Below are 16,093 nucleotides of genomic sequence, written 5' to 3'. Positions count from 1 at the left end.
CTCCCTGCACATGTGTGAAGGCAACAGTTCACCAGCCCTGTCCCAGGCTCTGGCAACACGATGAGGGTTACACCATCAGCATCACTGTTTAATAAACAGAAGGCTCACTATCCCAGAGTGTCCTGCTCCTCCAGCCACTTCCTATACTGAAGCTAAACCAAGCAGGAGTAGAGTGAGCCTCTCTTCTGGGTGGGGGTGGAGGAGACAGATACTGGAAACCACCAAAGGAAAACATCACTTCACAGGAACAAGAGACAGAGGTTTAGTCCTCAGTGGGTCATGCTTCTAAACACCACTTCCACAATGGCTGGGGAAGATGGCAGGACAGGAGGCACAAAGGACTGGAGGATGAGGAGAGCCCTGAAATTCAAAGTTCTGGACTTGACATGGTGTCTCACTCATGAACTTGGAGAAATTATGGATACCTGCCGGAGTCCTGGGTGAAGACAAATCCAGTCAAAATCCCAGCACAGATAGGTGAGGCATGACCCAGGCCCCCAACTTTTACTGGGAAGCTACTGGCAGCTGGCAGCTGCTGGGGAAGGGAGAATTATTCTCTCTTGAATGTGTGGCCTCTGATTTCCCAAGTTCCTTCCCCACACCCATAGGAAGTGCTAATAGGAGTGAGTAGGTTACTATGGCTGAGGGCATGTAGTTGGGAAAGGTAGTGTTGGGGGATGGTTTAAGGGGAGTTGACGAGGGGTAACAGGAAGATATGATAATGTGTCATTCTACATGTATGAAATTCTTAAGACTGAGGAAAAATTTTTAAAAAATGACTTCATGAATATCAAAGGAAAAATGTGTAGAACTCACTCTTAGCTCCAAAGAATTTTGATTCAAACAGCAGCAACTCAGACATGACTCAGTATAAAAAACATCCTGCTGAGTAAGCAAGCGTTAAGCATAAGCCAGCACTCTCATAGAGCGATTCGGCGTAATTGGGATTGTCATATCGGAGGATCAACACTCGGTCTGCAGATGATGCAGATGACAGGGAAGGGGGCCAAGAAAGTAAATGAGGGGCTTCTCCTGGAAAGAGGTGCAACCTTCTCGGCACAAAGGAAACCCAATATCCAGACCACAAGAAAAGTGATCGCTATGGGAACAGCGCAGCTGTGAAAATCCACGTCAGTTTGTATTAACTCGCCTGGCAAGTTTGTGTAATGCAGGACTCTGAATGGCCACTGACAGGAAATAACTCTGGTAACAAAAACACCATACCTGTGTTTAATCTGAGACTTCCAAGGAGGGAGGACAAGGAAACAAAAAGCTATTCTCTCTTAAAGAAAAAGGAGGGGCAGCCTGAGGTACGCCTGGGTTTCTTTATGGACAGCATCTTATGGGCTGATTTAATTAGAAACAGAGCAGGAAAGCAAATGCTCACGTTTCTCGGAGAACACAATTATCTTCATTTCATTGATGAGCTAGACCTACATAAAGCCACAGACGCTGCTGGCATGGGCACCAAAGGATTTCAGTTTGAAAATAATCCTGCCAAGTTATTTGGAGACCAATTAGTTCAGCTGTACCATGGAAAGATGGACAGACAGAAGTCATTTCCACTGAGGAGCACACGGTCGTGAGACCCTGTCTCTGAGGACAGATGTGCGCATCACCACCTTCAGGGTCCTGCCAGAGAGGAATAGGATACCTTGAGAAACAGCAAGAAGAATAGGCTCAGAGGTCATTTACCCACAAATTATAAGGTTTAAATCTCCACCAGGCACTTGAGATGCCCAACAATAAAGCAGGCTTAGTTTACTCTCAGAGCAGAAAGGAAAACAAACCACTCTCCACTTGGGAGTGCCTAGATTTAACCAAATTCATCACTATGGCTTATCGATCCCAGATTCCACGGTTTAGGCAAACAGCTGAGGACAGAAGCTACTCTGAGTAGACTTTTCCTAGAATTCAATTCCCTCAGCTCCACCCATTGCAGGAGGCACAACAATGTGTTCTCAGAGAAATGCTTGCTTAGGATGAGTAAGCCCCACAAGCTACTCTGATAGCTCCCCAAGTAGGAATTGGAAAAGGGGAGCTTGAAGGCATAGAGTGGGGGTTCTCAACCAGAGGGTTGCGACCCCTTTTGGAGAGGACGAATGACCCTTTCACAGGGGTTGCATATCAAATATTTACATCACAATTCACAGCAGTAGAAAATTATAGTTATGAAGTAGTGACAAAAATAATTTTATGGTTGTGGTCATCATAACATGAGGAACTGTACTAAAGAGTTGCAGTATGAGGAGGTTAAGAACTACTGGCTTAAAGGGACATCCAAAGGGAATTGGCTGTCACGTACAGTGCACATGGAGAATAACTCAGAGCCTCTTAACACTGAGACGCCGTGTATTCGGAGATACATCAGCCGGTTCCCATTACAATGGACAGCAGCCCCACTCTATTTTTAGAGCTGCTGGAAAGATCAAAGAGGAAGGGACCTTGTTCCGGCCTCCCAATCCAGGCCCCTCATCTCTGCTTGCTGTTCCTTTGTGCTAGGAACACCTCCAACACCCAACCCAGACTGCCCAAAATCCCCACCTTCTGGGGAAAGCATAAACATTGCTCTGCTCAGTAGGTGCAAGGAAGGAAACCCTCAGGAGAGGAAGGGAGAGCCTCAGGCAAGCTTTACGATCAAATTGAAAGTACTGTACAGCAAGTACTGACTAGCACCTAACTCAGGCACTCTCTTCACACTAGAACCACACACACACACACACACACACACACACACACACACACACACACACACACACACCACCGCGCTGGCCGAGTGGGTTAGGTTGAGGTTAAATGGCTCAGAGGTAAAATGACTTACTTTGGATGAACAGGCTGTACATTTATCAAATGCCAGGCTGACAGGAAGGACATTATCGAACCGTGACAGAAAGCCCCGGATCTGAAAACGAACAGAACAATTACTCATTAGGCCAGGGGTGCATGTCTAGTGGGTGACAAAGAGGAGGAAATGGTTATTAGGGTCCTGACACAGGCGATTCTGTGACTGTAAGTTCTTCCCCCTACTGTAATAGTTTTGGAAGTAAACTATATTGGCTCTTTATCCCCATGATATACATGATTTTTAAATATTTGAGACCTAAAAGCAAATAATTTACTTAATAATATAAAGTCAGGTGAAAGACTGAAGCGCTGTCTCAGGGCTGGCTGTGGCGTGGTTGGTAGAATGCTTGGGTTGTATGCAGCAGGCTCTGTGTTCCATTACCAGCATGGCATGAAACCAGGTCTGGTGGTGCACATCTCAGATCCCAGAACTCAGGAGGTAGAGGCAGGAAGAGCAGGAATCCAAAGTCATCCTTGGCTACAGAGCAAGTCTAAGGGCAGCCTGGGCCACATGAGACCTTGTCTCAAAAACAAAACAAGCTAGGGTGTAGTCCAATGGCAGGTCGCTTGTCTAGCATGTAGGTGGCCGGGGTCCCACCCCTGCATCACAAAACAGAACAAAACTCAGTCATCTAAGTCGCTCTGACTCACTTCTCGTATAGAAATACAGAGGCCTGGGGTGAGCGTGCATTTTCACAACTAAACAGAGGCTTCTCAAGAGCAGACAACTGGGGAATGACAGAAGGCAAAGATAGACACACTGACTAGCTGCTGAACGCAGACCCCACGAAACTAAAGAACGTGCAGTCACACCATTGATGGCGAAACAGCACCACCTTGAGCAGAAACATCTGACTGCAACAATAAATCCACTCTCAGAGTGGCTCAGTGTTGGTGGTGAGCTCTTATAAGTATCAAGAAGATATAACTTATAAAACTTGTAATGGTAGAGCCTTGATCATTTCTACAGAAGCCAGCATATGCAGGAAGGAAGATAACACAAATCTTCTTGAAAGTTCATTTATATGATGCCAGAACTCCCAGTTTTAAAGTAATGAAATGTATGTTCAGGTGAAGCACAAGTGGGCAGGAGGAAATAAAACCTGGTTTCAAATGAGGCCTGTTTCAGGTTCATACTGCTGTCATGGTTACCATGACTACAGATGGCATCTCAGTTTCCTACTGTTGTGAGAAACACCATGACCAAAAGAATTTGGGGGAGGAAAGGGTTTATTTCAGTTTACAGTTCCACATCACAGACCAAAAATAGTCAGGGCGGGAACTGAAGCAGAGGCCATGGAGGAGTGCTGCTTACTGGCTTGTTCATCATGGCTTGCTCAGCCTGCTTTCTTATAGAATCTAGGATCACCAGCCCAGGGGATGGCACCACCCACAGTGGTCCATCACATCAATCACTAATCAAGAAAATACCTTACAGGCTTGCCCACAGGCTAATCTCATGGAGACTTTCCTCTCAACTGCCATTCTTTCTTACATACTTCTAGGCTGATGTCACATTGACAAAAACAATCAGCACATGGACCTTCACAGCCTGGCTCCCTGGCACTCTTCTTTTAGGTAATAGCTTTGTCTTTTATGTCTCCTCATAGTTTTTCTCTGTTTTCCTTTTTTAGTGCTAGAGATTGGATCTAGTGTCTCAGACTGAGCAGAGGCCTCTCCTGTTAACTTCGATCACCTCACTTAAGCAGTGCCCCTCCCAACCCCTGCAGGGTCCATGCCTATACACAGGCATGCAGATGCCAGAGGAGATCAGGTGTCTTCTATCACTCTCCACTCTATTACTTTACAACAGCAGGCTGGCTGGCCAGCACACTTGGACCCGCTTGTCCCTGTCACACTAGGGCTACAGGTACACACAGCCATGCTGTGGCTTTGTTCCATCATGTCAGGTGAATAGAAAAAAACCAAAACAACAACAACAACAACAACAAAAAAAAACCCAACCCCCTCAACTCTCCAAAGAACACCTAAGTCCAGATGCACACAATGCCTGATGATGTTCACAGCAGTCTTCGTTTGCTGTGCTGCAGCCTGCAGCCTGATGGGAGGTAGGTGCATTCTCACCTCCAGTACACCCAGTCTTGAGAAAGCCTACAGGCCATTTCCAGAGCCCCTTTCAATCCCAGAGCAAACACATACTGTCTTAGTTAGGGTGACTATCTCTGTGATGAACATCATGACCGAAAGCAAGTTGAGGAGGAAAGGGCTCATTTCCCTCACAGTTTCACATCACAGTTCATCATCCAAAGCAGTGAGGGCAGGAGTCTGGAGGCAGGGCTGATGCAGAGGCCACGGAGAGGTGCTGCTTACTGGCTTGCTCCTTATGGCTTGCTCAGCCACTTTCTTATAGACGCCATGACCACCAGCCCAGGGATGGCACCACCAACAATGGGCTGGGCCCTCTCTCATCAATCATAATTAAGAAAGTGTCCTACAGATTTGTACCTAATCATACAGGGGCATTTTCTTAATTAAGGTTCCCTCTTAAATGACTTTAGCTTGTGACAGACAAATTTTCATAAAACTATCTAGCACATGTATTAAGTCACAACTGACTGATTCCTTGGGAACCTTTGAAAATGTGACTTTTAGTTTCCTGTCTCTATGGGATATAGTGGCCACTTCACAAACTAAAATAAGAGGGAATTTTGGGGCAGGGGGTGTCTGCTAGTCAGGAACCAGGAAAAGCCATCAAAACTGCTGAAAGGACCTCAAATACAAATCAGAAAGGACAATGTTGAGATCCTCATGAGTCCCGAGTGTTCCAGGTTTAAATGCAAGCACAGGAGCCAGTCAGATGGCTCAGCAGTAAAGGCACTGGCTGCCAAGCCTGATAACCTGGGTTGGGTCCCTGCTTAGAGGGATCCATGTATTAGAGGGAGAGAACGGACTCCTACAAACTTGTCTGACCATCACCTGTATGGCATGGCTCACACTTACACGCATGCACATATACCCAAGTAAATAAATAAAGTAAATAAATAGAATAAAAAGATAAGATGTGTGCATGCTCACAGTGTGCCTTATACACATAAGTTACTCTCATTCTGAGGTCTTTTAAAGCAACCAGATCCAACACATTTCCACTCAAATGCTGTTGAAAGCGGCCTACATATCTGTCTCCATTCTGTGGTAGCATATGAAGCTTCTGTTGTCATTTCTGTTCTGTAGGAATGGTCTCTGCTAAACTTAGAAACAGAGGTTGAGAGCAGAACTAGAGGGAAGGGAGAGAATAGACCTAGTTAGGGAACTGAAAAGGAGAGCAGGGGGTTGGGGGAGGGACGCATAGAGACTCAGAGACACAGAGACAGGGAAACAGACAGAGCATAAAGGCCAGCAGCAACACAGGTCAGGTGCACCCCAGGAGTCAAGCCATCTCACAGGCCCCATGTCCAATCTTTATTCATCGCATGAAGTAAGGGTTAAAATCCTTCTTTTGCATCTACAAATTCAGTCATGCCATAGATATTTATTTTTGAGAAAAGGATTCACTTGTAGCCCACCCAGGCGTCCCTTGTACTAAGGTAACCCTTCTCTCAGTGCTGGATGACAGGGGTGAGCCCACACCCAGCTGCAGAGTTACCTGCTAGAAAACACGTTCTCCACTATGTGCCATCAGTTGGCCATGTGTGTAAGAACTGATTTACGAAAAAGCTCTGCGATATTCCCACACAGCAAGGCTATAGACCATGAAGAACCGAGAGTCCAGAAATGAAACCTTACGTGTATGGCCAACTCCAGTCCCTCAGTTTGACAGAAAATGAATGAAACGTATGGAGCAGAGGCTGCTGCCGATGGTTTAGCACTACCCTTAGTTATCCCAGCACTGAGAGCTGTTGCCTTAGTATAAGGCAAGCCTGGGCTACAGAATGAATCCCTGCCTCTGTATAACTCCCAGAGTGACCCAAGATCCAGGTTATGTGGAAGTCCTATGGGACATCTTTTCAGAGTGGCCAGGCCAAAGAAAGTAAATATCTACCCCATATCAGAATTCTTTCCACATTTTCTAGGAAGAATACTACTATTCCACCTTAAGGGCCAAAACAAATATTTAAATTAAAAAGTCTGTAAAGTGTTGTCAAAGCTTGTTTTAGGCCCTTTTCTGTTTTTCAAGACTTATTTAAAGTGTGTGTGTGTGTGCTCATGTGTGCAGTGCCCATGGAGAGAGGTATTAGGATCCCCCGGGGCTGACAGGTGTAAGGTTTCAGACTTGGATGCTGGGAACTAAACTTGGGTCCTCTGCAACAGCAGCATGTGCTCCTAACTACCAAGCCTCCCTTACGGTCTCCACTCTCCTCTTTCACAGATGAAAGCAGCCCACACAGAATCTGATCAGTAGCTGCTGGGGGCGAGGTTGGGACTACAGAGGACCAGCAAAAGGGAATGGCTGGGGTGACGAAGTCTCCTGTGTTTGGTGATGAGATGCCTCGCAGGTACTTGCCAACACTTACTAAAGTTGACATATTGTCAACTGTAAATTATGCCTCAGAAAGGCTAATTTAGAAACAGTTCATAAATTTGGAGTTTCAACAAGCTCAGAATGACAAGTCCCTGCACCTCCTCCAGCCCCAAATAATCACCAGCTTTTTAAAGTGTCCGGTGTAACTTTCTAGGGGAAACAGTTTTCATTTATTTATTTCTGGCTCTTGATGTTAATCCCAGGGGGCCTTGTGATCGCTACATTCTAGCACAGAGCTATGTGACTTCCTGACCAGAAGAAAAGATATACCAGAAATATGTTTCTTTGCTGCTACCTGCATTTGGAAGGGCCCTGGAAGAAAGGTACCTAAGCTTTCTTGGCTTCTGCCTTGTAAGTCACTGTCAGATTCTAAATAGGCAAAGCAGGTGAGGCGAGATCTCTCCTGCCAAGCATAAATCCTGGGTTATCCCTGAGTTTGGCCATCAGTGCTGTGAAGACAACAGATGCTGCCCTTGGTGTGAGGTGAGAGGCAGCAGACAGGACACACAGGCCATGAGCTCAGGGTTGTTAAAGGGGGGTTGGCAGCCCTGAAGCCTTCTCAGCACTCTGCCTGTGCAGTGTGGCCAGACATCATCAGGCTTACAGGGCCCTCCAGGAAAGGCACCTAGCAGCAGCAAATGTCAGAGGTTAGTCACCGAATGGGCCTGGCTTTGTGCCACCTAAGGAGTGTGACCATCACTGGAAGGAATGCCACCACAAAGCCTTTCTTTCTAGGGTGGTGCATCTCCAATGACCATGTCCTTGGAGGTTTCCACTGGTGGCCCTGAGCTGTGCTGGCAAAGGTATGCCCTGGAAGGGCTCAGAGTCAACTGATGGCAGGACAGGGATGGGAGTCCCTGGTTTGGGTTGTAATTTTAGCTAAAATGCCTCCAGTTTTATAAGGGCTCTTCATATGTCTAGTCTGCTCTCCATGTAGTGGCCAAGGCTTACCCTTGTCAGGCCAGGTGTACAGGCACACACATATGTCATGTCCTCTACAAGCACTGGTCCTATGGTGGCTCATTTGGGTATCGCTACATCCAATTACCTTCCACACTTTACAGATTAGATAATCAAGACTCAGAGAAATGGCGCGGCCTTAAAAGCACCAAAGAGAAAAGCCAGGAATCTCAGTTCTGGTTTATTTTGGCTCTAAAGCCTGGTGGAAAAGCACAGAGTACAAAGGGAGGGTGGGAAGGAGGGAGAAAAGGAGGAACTCAAACACTGTCAACAAAAAAACCCCACAGAAGGTGAATTCAATTATCTTCAGTGGATTTTACCCAGTTGGACACAAAAGAAATAGATCAGGAAAGGAGGGGACCTCCTCTCTGGACCACTGTCCTGGCCATGTTCCCACCTGTGCTCAGTGTAACTAACTTTGGTGCCAAACCCACCTCGCCTCAATGGGAAGCCGGGCTCCATTGCTCGGGAACGGCCACCCCAAAGGTGCCCTGAAGCCCCTTGGGACCCCACTGCCTGGGAGTCGCAGCAGATTCCTACAGGTTTGGCAAGGCTGCTAGAGCTTGAAGTTTGCATGCATAAAAATGTGCCTGAAACTCCAGATCGATTCTGGATGCTGAAAAGAGTCTTAGTCACATTCTGTGCCAACATGGAGTTTACCAACAGCGAGCCCCAGGCACACTATGGAGGTCTTTGTTTCAGATAACAGCTTCCGTTCCCTTCACTGGCTGCCTCTCATTATTGAACTGGAGCCATAGAGGGACCAAAGAGCTAAACTGGAAGCCAGCCAGCATCATCCTCAGAAAAATATTTCAGGATGCAGCTAACTCTCAAGATGGAGCGAGCATTGCTTCCTGAGTTTGATGACTCTTCCTAATTTCCTGTTTAGAAGGTGGACAACTTCCATTTTAATAAAAAGTGGAAAGAAAGAAAGCGAGCGTGGGCAAGCATCTCTTCGGAATTCTGCTAGTGCCCTAATGCATACAATCTATTCATGACTCTTGGGCCTGTATTAGGGTGTCCTCATTTATAGGCACAGGACAGGTTCACAGGAGATGAGATGCTTGCCTAGGAGCAGGTAAACAGCCGGAGAAGGTGATCAGATCAGATACCTAGGACCTTCCTCACTCTCAGGCACTTCTTCTGGACAGAGATCCTACCATGTTCTCATGGCCCGGGCTGTATCTATTATCTAAGACTGTACCAAGGGCAAGCATTCCTTGATGTCTCTAATCCCTGTATGCTCTGCAGTGTCTATGCTCAGGAAGCAGCTGCTTGGCTGGTTGTATGGAGAAGATGGACAGTATGACCAGGTCACAAACTACATCAGCCAACATAGTACAACTGTGGACCATCCCATCTTCCTGCCACCATCGAGCTGAAGGCCACAGAGCCTGAGGGGAGGGAGAGCAAGGAAGCTCTTTCCCAGGCTACACCCCAGGCAATGCCCTCTTGCTGGACCTCCTCTAAGCAGACAGGGCACAAGAGTTGAGAATCCTTGAACCCACTCACAGCCCCAAAAGAGACCTAATTAAAAATAGAAGGCCTGGAAGCAGAAAGATGGCTCAGTGGTTAAGAGCACATCCTTTCTTCCTGAGCACCTTCCTGAGTTTGATTCCCAGCACCCATATCAAGCTGCTTGCAACTGTCTGTAGCTCCAGCTCCAGGAGTTGGAGTCAAACACTCTGACCTCTGTGGGCATTTGTATTCATGTACATACATCACACACAGTCACTCGCACAAATATACATCATTAAAATAATTAAAAAAATCTTAAAAGGAAAAACAGAAGGCTGAAGACTAGGAAGAGAGGTGTCAGAGCCTGGGCACAGGCAATGGGCAGACAGGAAATGGATAGCGGCTAGAGTTTCAGGCTCCCTTTCACTCAGAGGACTCTCAGGTCAGCCTTTCCTGGTGCCCTGCCCTAGTTTTGCTTTTCTGCAAAGAGTAAAGGGAAAGAGTTCAAGAGCCCCAGAGAAGCATGAGCTCACAAGTGTAGACCTAGGGTAAGGACGCACGTACACACACACACACACACACACACACACACACACACACACACACACTCACACACACACACACCCCTAGGACACGTACTCTCAGGGACTTTTCCTTACCAATATTTCAGAGTTAGGAGTACATTCCTCAAAGGCAAAAATGCTAACTGCTTAGTCCACAAGATAAAGTGGGGCCTGGGTGTATGGACGTCTGCTGCAGGGTCCTTCTGAGGCATTCAGGCAAAGGTTGTCAGACTACAGGTGTCTGAGTTCTGTCAGTCAGGATCTCTCAGAGACCAGAAGGCCAACTTTCTTGAGTCAGGAAACGCTGTACATTCTATAACACCTGAATGGACCTCCATCAAAGCCTTGTAGAGCTCACCCATCACCCAGGAGCCAGGAAAAGACAACTACCATGGCCAATTGTCATGGTCAACTTGGCTGGACTTGGGGTCACCTAGGAGATGTACCTCTGGACATGTCTGTGTGGGAGTTTTCAAAGAGGGGAGACCCTTTTTGAATGTGGGCAGTGCCATCTTATGGGCTGGGGTCCTAGACCAGATAAAAACGGAAAAGAGGGAGTGAGCTCCGTACCAGCATTTTCTTTTGTAGGAGGCACAGCTTAAGAGAAGCGTCAGAGGAAGCAGACTTGTTGAGATGCTTGTCTCTCAGTGACATCAACAGAACTCATCCATATGTTTATTACAAATCCTTCCTCCCTAGGCCCTTACCCCAGCACTGTTTACTGGGCAAGAGAACTTGCTCTTATTGTAAAGGTCACAGGTGCTTTGCCATAAAGATGAACGTTGCAAGGGAGTTTCGATGTAGCTATCCCTGAAGCCTTGTTGCCATAATTGCCATGTGGAGACTTTCCCCCAAAGTTTTACTGTTTTTAAGAGAGAAATAAAATAAAATAAAATAAAATAAAATAAAATAAAATAAACAATGAAGTCAGACTCTGGAAGTTTCTGACCCATGGCCTGCTGAAGTGGTTGGTGCTGACCTGGGTTTCATTCTTCACCCAAGTGGCTGTTTCCTAGCTGGCTGTGAGGAACCTTCCCAATCTCTCCCTGCTTCCTGGCTGTGCACATGTGGCATGTGGTCTCATGCTCTGTGGCCACGCCCTCTTCTCTGTGATGCAGTGTGATCTAGGACAGATCCTTCTCCTAACTTGCCTCTGGCAGATGTCTTGTCCTCGAGATGAAAAAGAAACAAATCCAACAACCTGACGTCCTTTCTTGCCTCTCGATTTCCCCCTGCATGTGATGCACATGTATGCAGGTCGCATACATACATGTAACATGGAAAACTAAGTGGGGACCAGAGGTTGCTATTCTGTGTCTTCCTTATGTACATACGGAGGTAAAGCTTCTCACCAGATTCCAAGGCTCCATGGTGAGGCTCGTGTAACTGGCCAAATCCTCTAAGAGTCAGTCTCCTGTCTCTTCCTCCCAAGTGCTAGTGCCGAGGTCACAGTTGAGCTGCCATGCTCACCCTGCACTTATATGGAAGCTGGGAATATGAAGTATGGTCCTGGGGCTTGTGTGACAGTGCTTTATCCACTGAGTCACCCCCCCCCACCCCCACATTTGAGTCAGGGTCTTACTATGTGCTCCAGAGAACCTGAACTCTCCACTCGCCTGTCCCCACCTCCAACTGTTAGGACTACAAGCTGTGCCATCATGTCTAGTTATCATTGTCTTCATAAAAGATCCAGGTTGGTGGGATATTAATTCATTGCTGAGAACTACAATGAAAAACTTGTCTGCCAAAGCCCCCCGACCAAAGGGCACACACTACAGAAATCCATTTTTCAAAGTGTGACAAAAGTTTCTGTGAGTCGGGAAAAAGCTCACTTTTCTGTTGGAAGGGGCATCTGGAGAAGCAGATGAACACACGTGTGTGTGTGTGTGTGTGTGTGTGTGTGTGTGTGTGTGTGTGTGTGTTCACTTTGTGAGTGCCTGGATCATTCACTTGGTGATTTGGATCATTATCTGTATGTGGTTTATGCATCAACATAATACTTTTTTTTTAAGAAAAAAACCCCACTCTCTTCATATACAAAGAGGTTTTACTTGTTGTCTGCCTGCAGCATCTATCCCTGTGGGTTGGGCCAGAGACTTAAAAAAAATAAATAAATGTAAGAAGAGACTGCTTCCTCACAGCTAGTGGTTTTTCACGGTTTTCACGTCTCGCGCCAGGTTTCTTCAGCTATAACATTCAGTTGATTTCAATTGGGGACTAATCACGGTTCTCACTGTCCCTAGACAATATGTGAACGGGGCCAATTTGCCTGTGCACTCATACAGAGGGACAGAGCAAGCCAGTGGCTTCCCAGGTCCCACTCACAGGACAGCAAAGAAGTCAAGGAATGTTTTCCGCCATTACACAGTGGTGTTGGGGGTGTTGGGGGTGGGGTGAGGGCTTTCAGGCATTGCACTCCTCAGGGACAGAGTAATAAGCACACTCCTTGGGGCACTGAGAAAATGAGCCAGAACTTTGCAGGTCATTTACAAGCAAAATACACAAAGGGACTTAGCCAGCCCCCCTCCAACAGGAAACCATTTGTCTCTGGAGGAGGGAGAGGAGAGGAAGAGAAGGAGGGGGTGGAGGAGGGAAAGGAGGGAAAAAAGGGGGAGGAGGAAGAAGGATGCTGAATCCGCCACAGGCCCAGCTCTGTGGAGATGACACTCCCTAATCAAAGCACAGTTGCATAAATAGTCCCCTCCACTTGAGAGAAAGAAAAAAAAATATTTGTTTAAATGGGGACCGAACAACTCTGATTAATTCTGAAGTTCTTTCTCTTCTTTCCTTTTTAGAATGTTGCTAAAAATAAAGGCTTAAAACTTGAAATAAGCAACACACACACACACACACACACACACACACACACACACACACACACACACACTTTTACCATATACGGTGGCATTATTCTTCAGCCTTTGAAAAGGTCAAATGAAGAGATGGCCAACAACCAAAAGAACCCTGCAGACACCTGCAGAAGACAGATAGCTGGAGAGCTTGGTGAGTGACAGCGATGGCCGCTGGCTGGGGATGAATGCCTATGGAGGGATGAGGTGGCACAGCACTGGGAAACCGGCATGTGCCTGACACAGCCACCTACAACCACCTGTCTAGGGAGGGTGTTTTGTCCCCTGGCCTCAGCACTAAGAAAGCAACAGTGGCCGCAATTTAACTTAAAGGAAGAAGCCAGTGCAGGGGCATGACGGAAATTTTAACTGAGGCCCTCCTCAGCATGAAGTCTGTGAGGGAGATGAGGAGAAGGAAGAACAGGGCAGGAGAAGAGGCAGGATGACCTGGAGAAGATGTGAGAGTAGCCCAGGTCAGCCTGAAGGTCAGCAGCCCTGTGTGGTGGGGGAGGGGTGGCTGCCACATTGCCAGGGTCTGCTGGGAGTGTGTCTGAGGACAAAGACTGACATGTTTAGGTCATACAAATGACACACTTGGGAGATACTGGGGGGAGCCACCTTTCCTGGGGTTCTGTAGTTTCCAAAGCTGAGGCAGAGTTACTCCTGGACCCAAGCACTTACTTTCCTGACATAAACAGGTTAAGAGGCAGCAGGTATAAGACAGGAGAGAGGTGCCACCATGCAACCTTGGGCTCTCCAGCCACAGAAGCTCTGGGAGAACACCAGTCATGGGGCAAAGCCTGGGCTTGGACCACAGCTTCACTAACTCCACGATGGCGGGCTAACCTTTTCTTCTGCAGATACCTCCTTGCTGGAAAGCCCCAGGCACAGGGGCTGGGTGACTACACAGTGGCTTGATATGCATGATGCCCTGGGTTTCATGCCAGCATCAAACAAATACACTGGTCAGGCGGGGTCTGCAGTGAAGGGACCCCTCCCAGCTGTGAAATGCATGGGACCATGGAGAACAAACAGCTCCCCAAATGTGACACTAAAGCTGCCTGTGTTTCCCCAAAAGGCAGCAAGCAGACTGAGAGACCAGGACCTGTGGGCCTCATCCCATCTTCCCAGCATCTTTCATTTCAGCCTCAGGCATGGATCCTGCAAGCTGTGGTGGGAAAAGGCCCTGCTTCTGGGTGACATGGCTAACGGTCTGCCCATGCTTGTCCAGAAAGGCTTCCTGCCCAGGTAGAGCACTGGACACTGAAGGCTAGTCAGCTTATTCATACTGTGGGCTGCTGGGCTGGCATTTACCATCCTGGTCTCCATGCCTACCAGGGAGCTCAGTGTGATTTGCAAACAGGAAAACAAGCCCTGAGAAGTTCTGAGACTGGGCCAGGGAAGGCCATAAATAGCAGGGCTGAGACTGAAGCTGGCTGAACCATGCATGGCAGTCCCAAGGCCTGACCCTTCCTTTTCTACTGCATGGCAGAGTCTAGTCAGCAGCTTCAATACTTCAAAGTGAGGTAGTGCCACTGGTTCATTTCTTCCCAGCAGTATCCCCAGAAAAGAACGCTCTGCAGGTCATTAAGGCCCCTCTGAGGTCCCCGTTGCAGGAGTTGTGCTGAAGGAAGAGTGTGGCGGTCTCACCTTCACCTCTACTAGAGGATGGGGCAGGACCACACTTCATTTCCAAATCACTCACCTGGTGAGGTACAAGCCCCAGCGAGGTGGGAGGCTCATTCATGCGGTCATCACTGCTGCTGGCGATGGCGTAGCCCCTGCAAGAGGGAAGGAAGCAGAAGGGCTCTTAGCTCCTTCATGCTCATGGTGATCACAGGAAAGAACATTTCAGGACACTGGAAAGAGTTAGGAGAGCCAATGCCCCTTTGCTGGCTTCATAAGCTCACAGGAAACTCATTTCCAGGGGAGAGAGGGAGGGAAGGGGTTAGTTTTTAAATGGGCACCATAGAGCGGGAAGGATGAGAGCGAGCTTGTGAACACTGCCAAGTGGCAAACTCTCCTCTGTGCTTTGGGTCCAGCAGCTGTGAAACCGGAGGGAGGAAGCTGCACGAGACATTAGGGGCATGTGAGAGGAACTGCCAAATGCAAGGCTCACCTGCCTCCCTCTCCCTCCCTCCCTCCCCCCTCCTCTCTCTTTCCAACTACTTCCTCTCACATGCTTCCACTACACTGTGAAGGGTAGCCTTAACTCCTGACTTGGGCTATCCTCCAGCTCAGCCTTCCAGCAGCTGGGAGTGGGTTGTGTATCCCCACACCCTCCTCTAACTTGCTAAACTTATCTAAATGCCATAAAAAAATGGAGGAAGGAGATATAAAAGGAACGAACTGGGTGGGAAGAGTATCGGCTCTTCCCCAGAGAGGGTCAATGTTCATTTATGTCCCAGAAGAACTGTTTTTAACCTGTTACAAAGACAAAGAAGGCAGGGATTTGGGATCAAGGTGTAGCTTTTACTTCCTACTAGAGATAATAAGAAACTTGGATGGCAGGGGAGGTGAAGGCCGGGGAGGACATAGCTGTTTATCCACTTTCATGCCTTCTCTACTAGCCACTGAGGCCCTCTGAGTCACATGACAAACAGATCACTGCTGTGGCTTTCTGCCAGTGCCTTTCTTGGAATTCAATTTGGATGAGAAATAAGTCTTTTCTAAATTTGATTCTCTGTCTCCACTACCAATGGCACATACAGCAGAGCTCTCCAGAGCAGGGGAGTGACACTGGGGGAGCCAAGCCTGGCTGCCATTCACCAGCCATGAGTCTTAGACACCACGCCCAGCTCCCCGCCAGAGATGGGACGAATGCGCCAGTGCATGAACTTGTAACGATGGCACTGGACAGATTAAGGACCACAGCGAGTGTGTGCTATGTGAGTCCATAGCAAGTCTATAATACATAGGCAGTCTCTGCCCAAAAAAAC

General features: G+C 47.7%; 1 protein-coding gene across 5 annotated transcripts in view; it reads right to left on the bottom strand.

Annotated features, from left to right (window-relative positions):
- Atg7 (autophagy related 7) overlaps nucleotides 1-16,093 on the bottom strand; it is a 207,535-nt gene that overhangs the window by 123,451 nt on the left and 67,991 nt on the right. For all 5 annotated transcript variants that reach the window (XR_005503229.2, XR_010065647.1, XM_063286089.1 and 2 more), the window contains 2 exons: nucleotides 14,860-14,935; nucleotides 2,822-2,902 (listed from right to left, as the gene is read on the bottom strand). Coding sequence is in view for 3 of the 5 variants with exons in the window: in XM_063286089.1 (XP_063142159.1) it covers nucleotides 2,822-2,902; nucleotides 14,860-14,935 (157 nt within the window). In the remaining 2 variants the exon portion in view is untranslated. The remainder of the gene's footprint in view (nucleotides 1-2,821; nucleotides 2,903-14,859; nucleotides 14,936-16,093) is intronic.

The sequence above is a fragment of the Rattus norvegicus genome, chromosome 4 (genome assembly GCF_036323735.1).
Source record: "Rattus norvegicus strain BN/NHsdMcwi chromosome 4, GRCr8, whole genome shotgun sequence".
Lineage (NCBI taxonomy): Eukaryota > Metazoa > Chordata > Mammalia > Rodentia > Muridae > Rattus > Rattus norvegicus.
The sequence above is the reverse complement of the archived record's forward strand: the minus strand, read 5'-3'. Positions and strand labels throughout refer to the sequence as shown.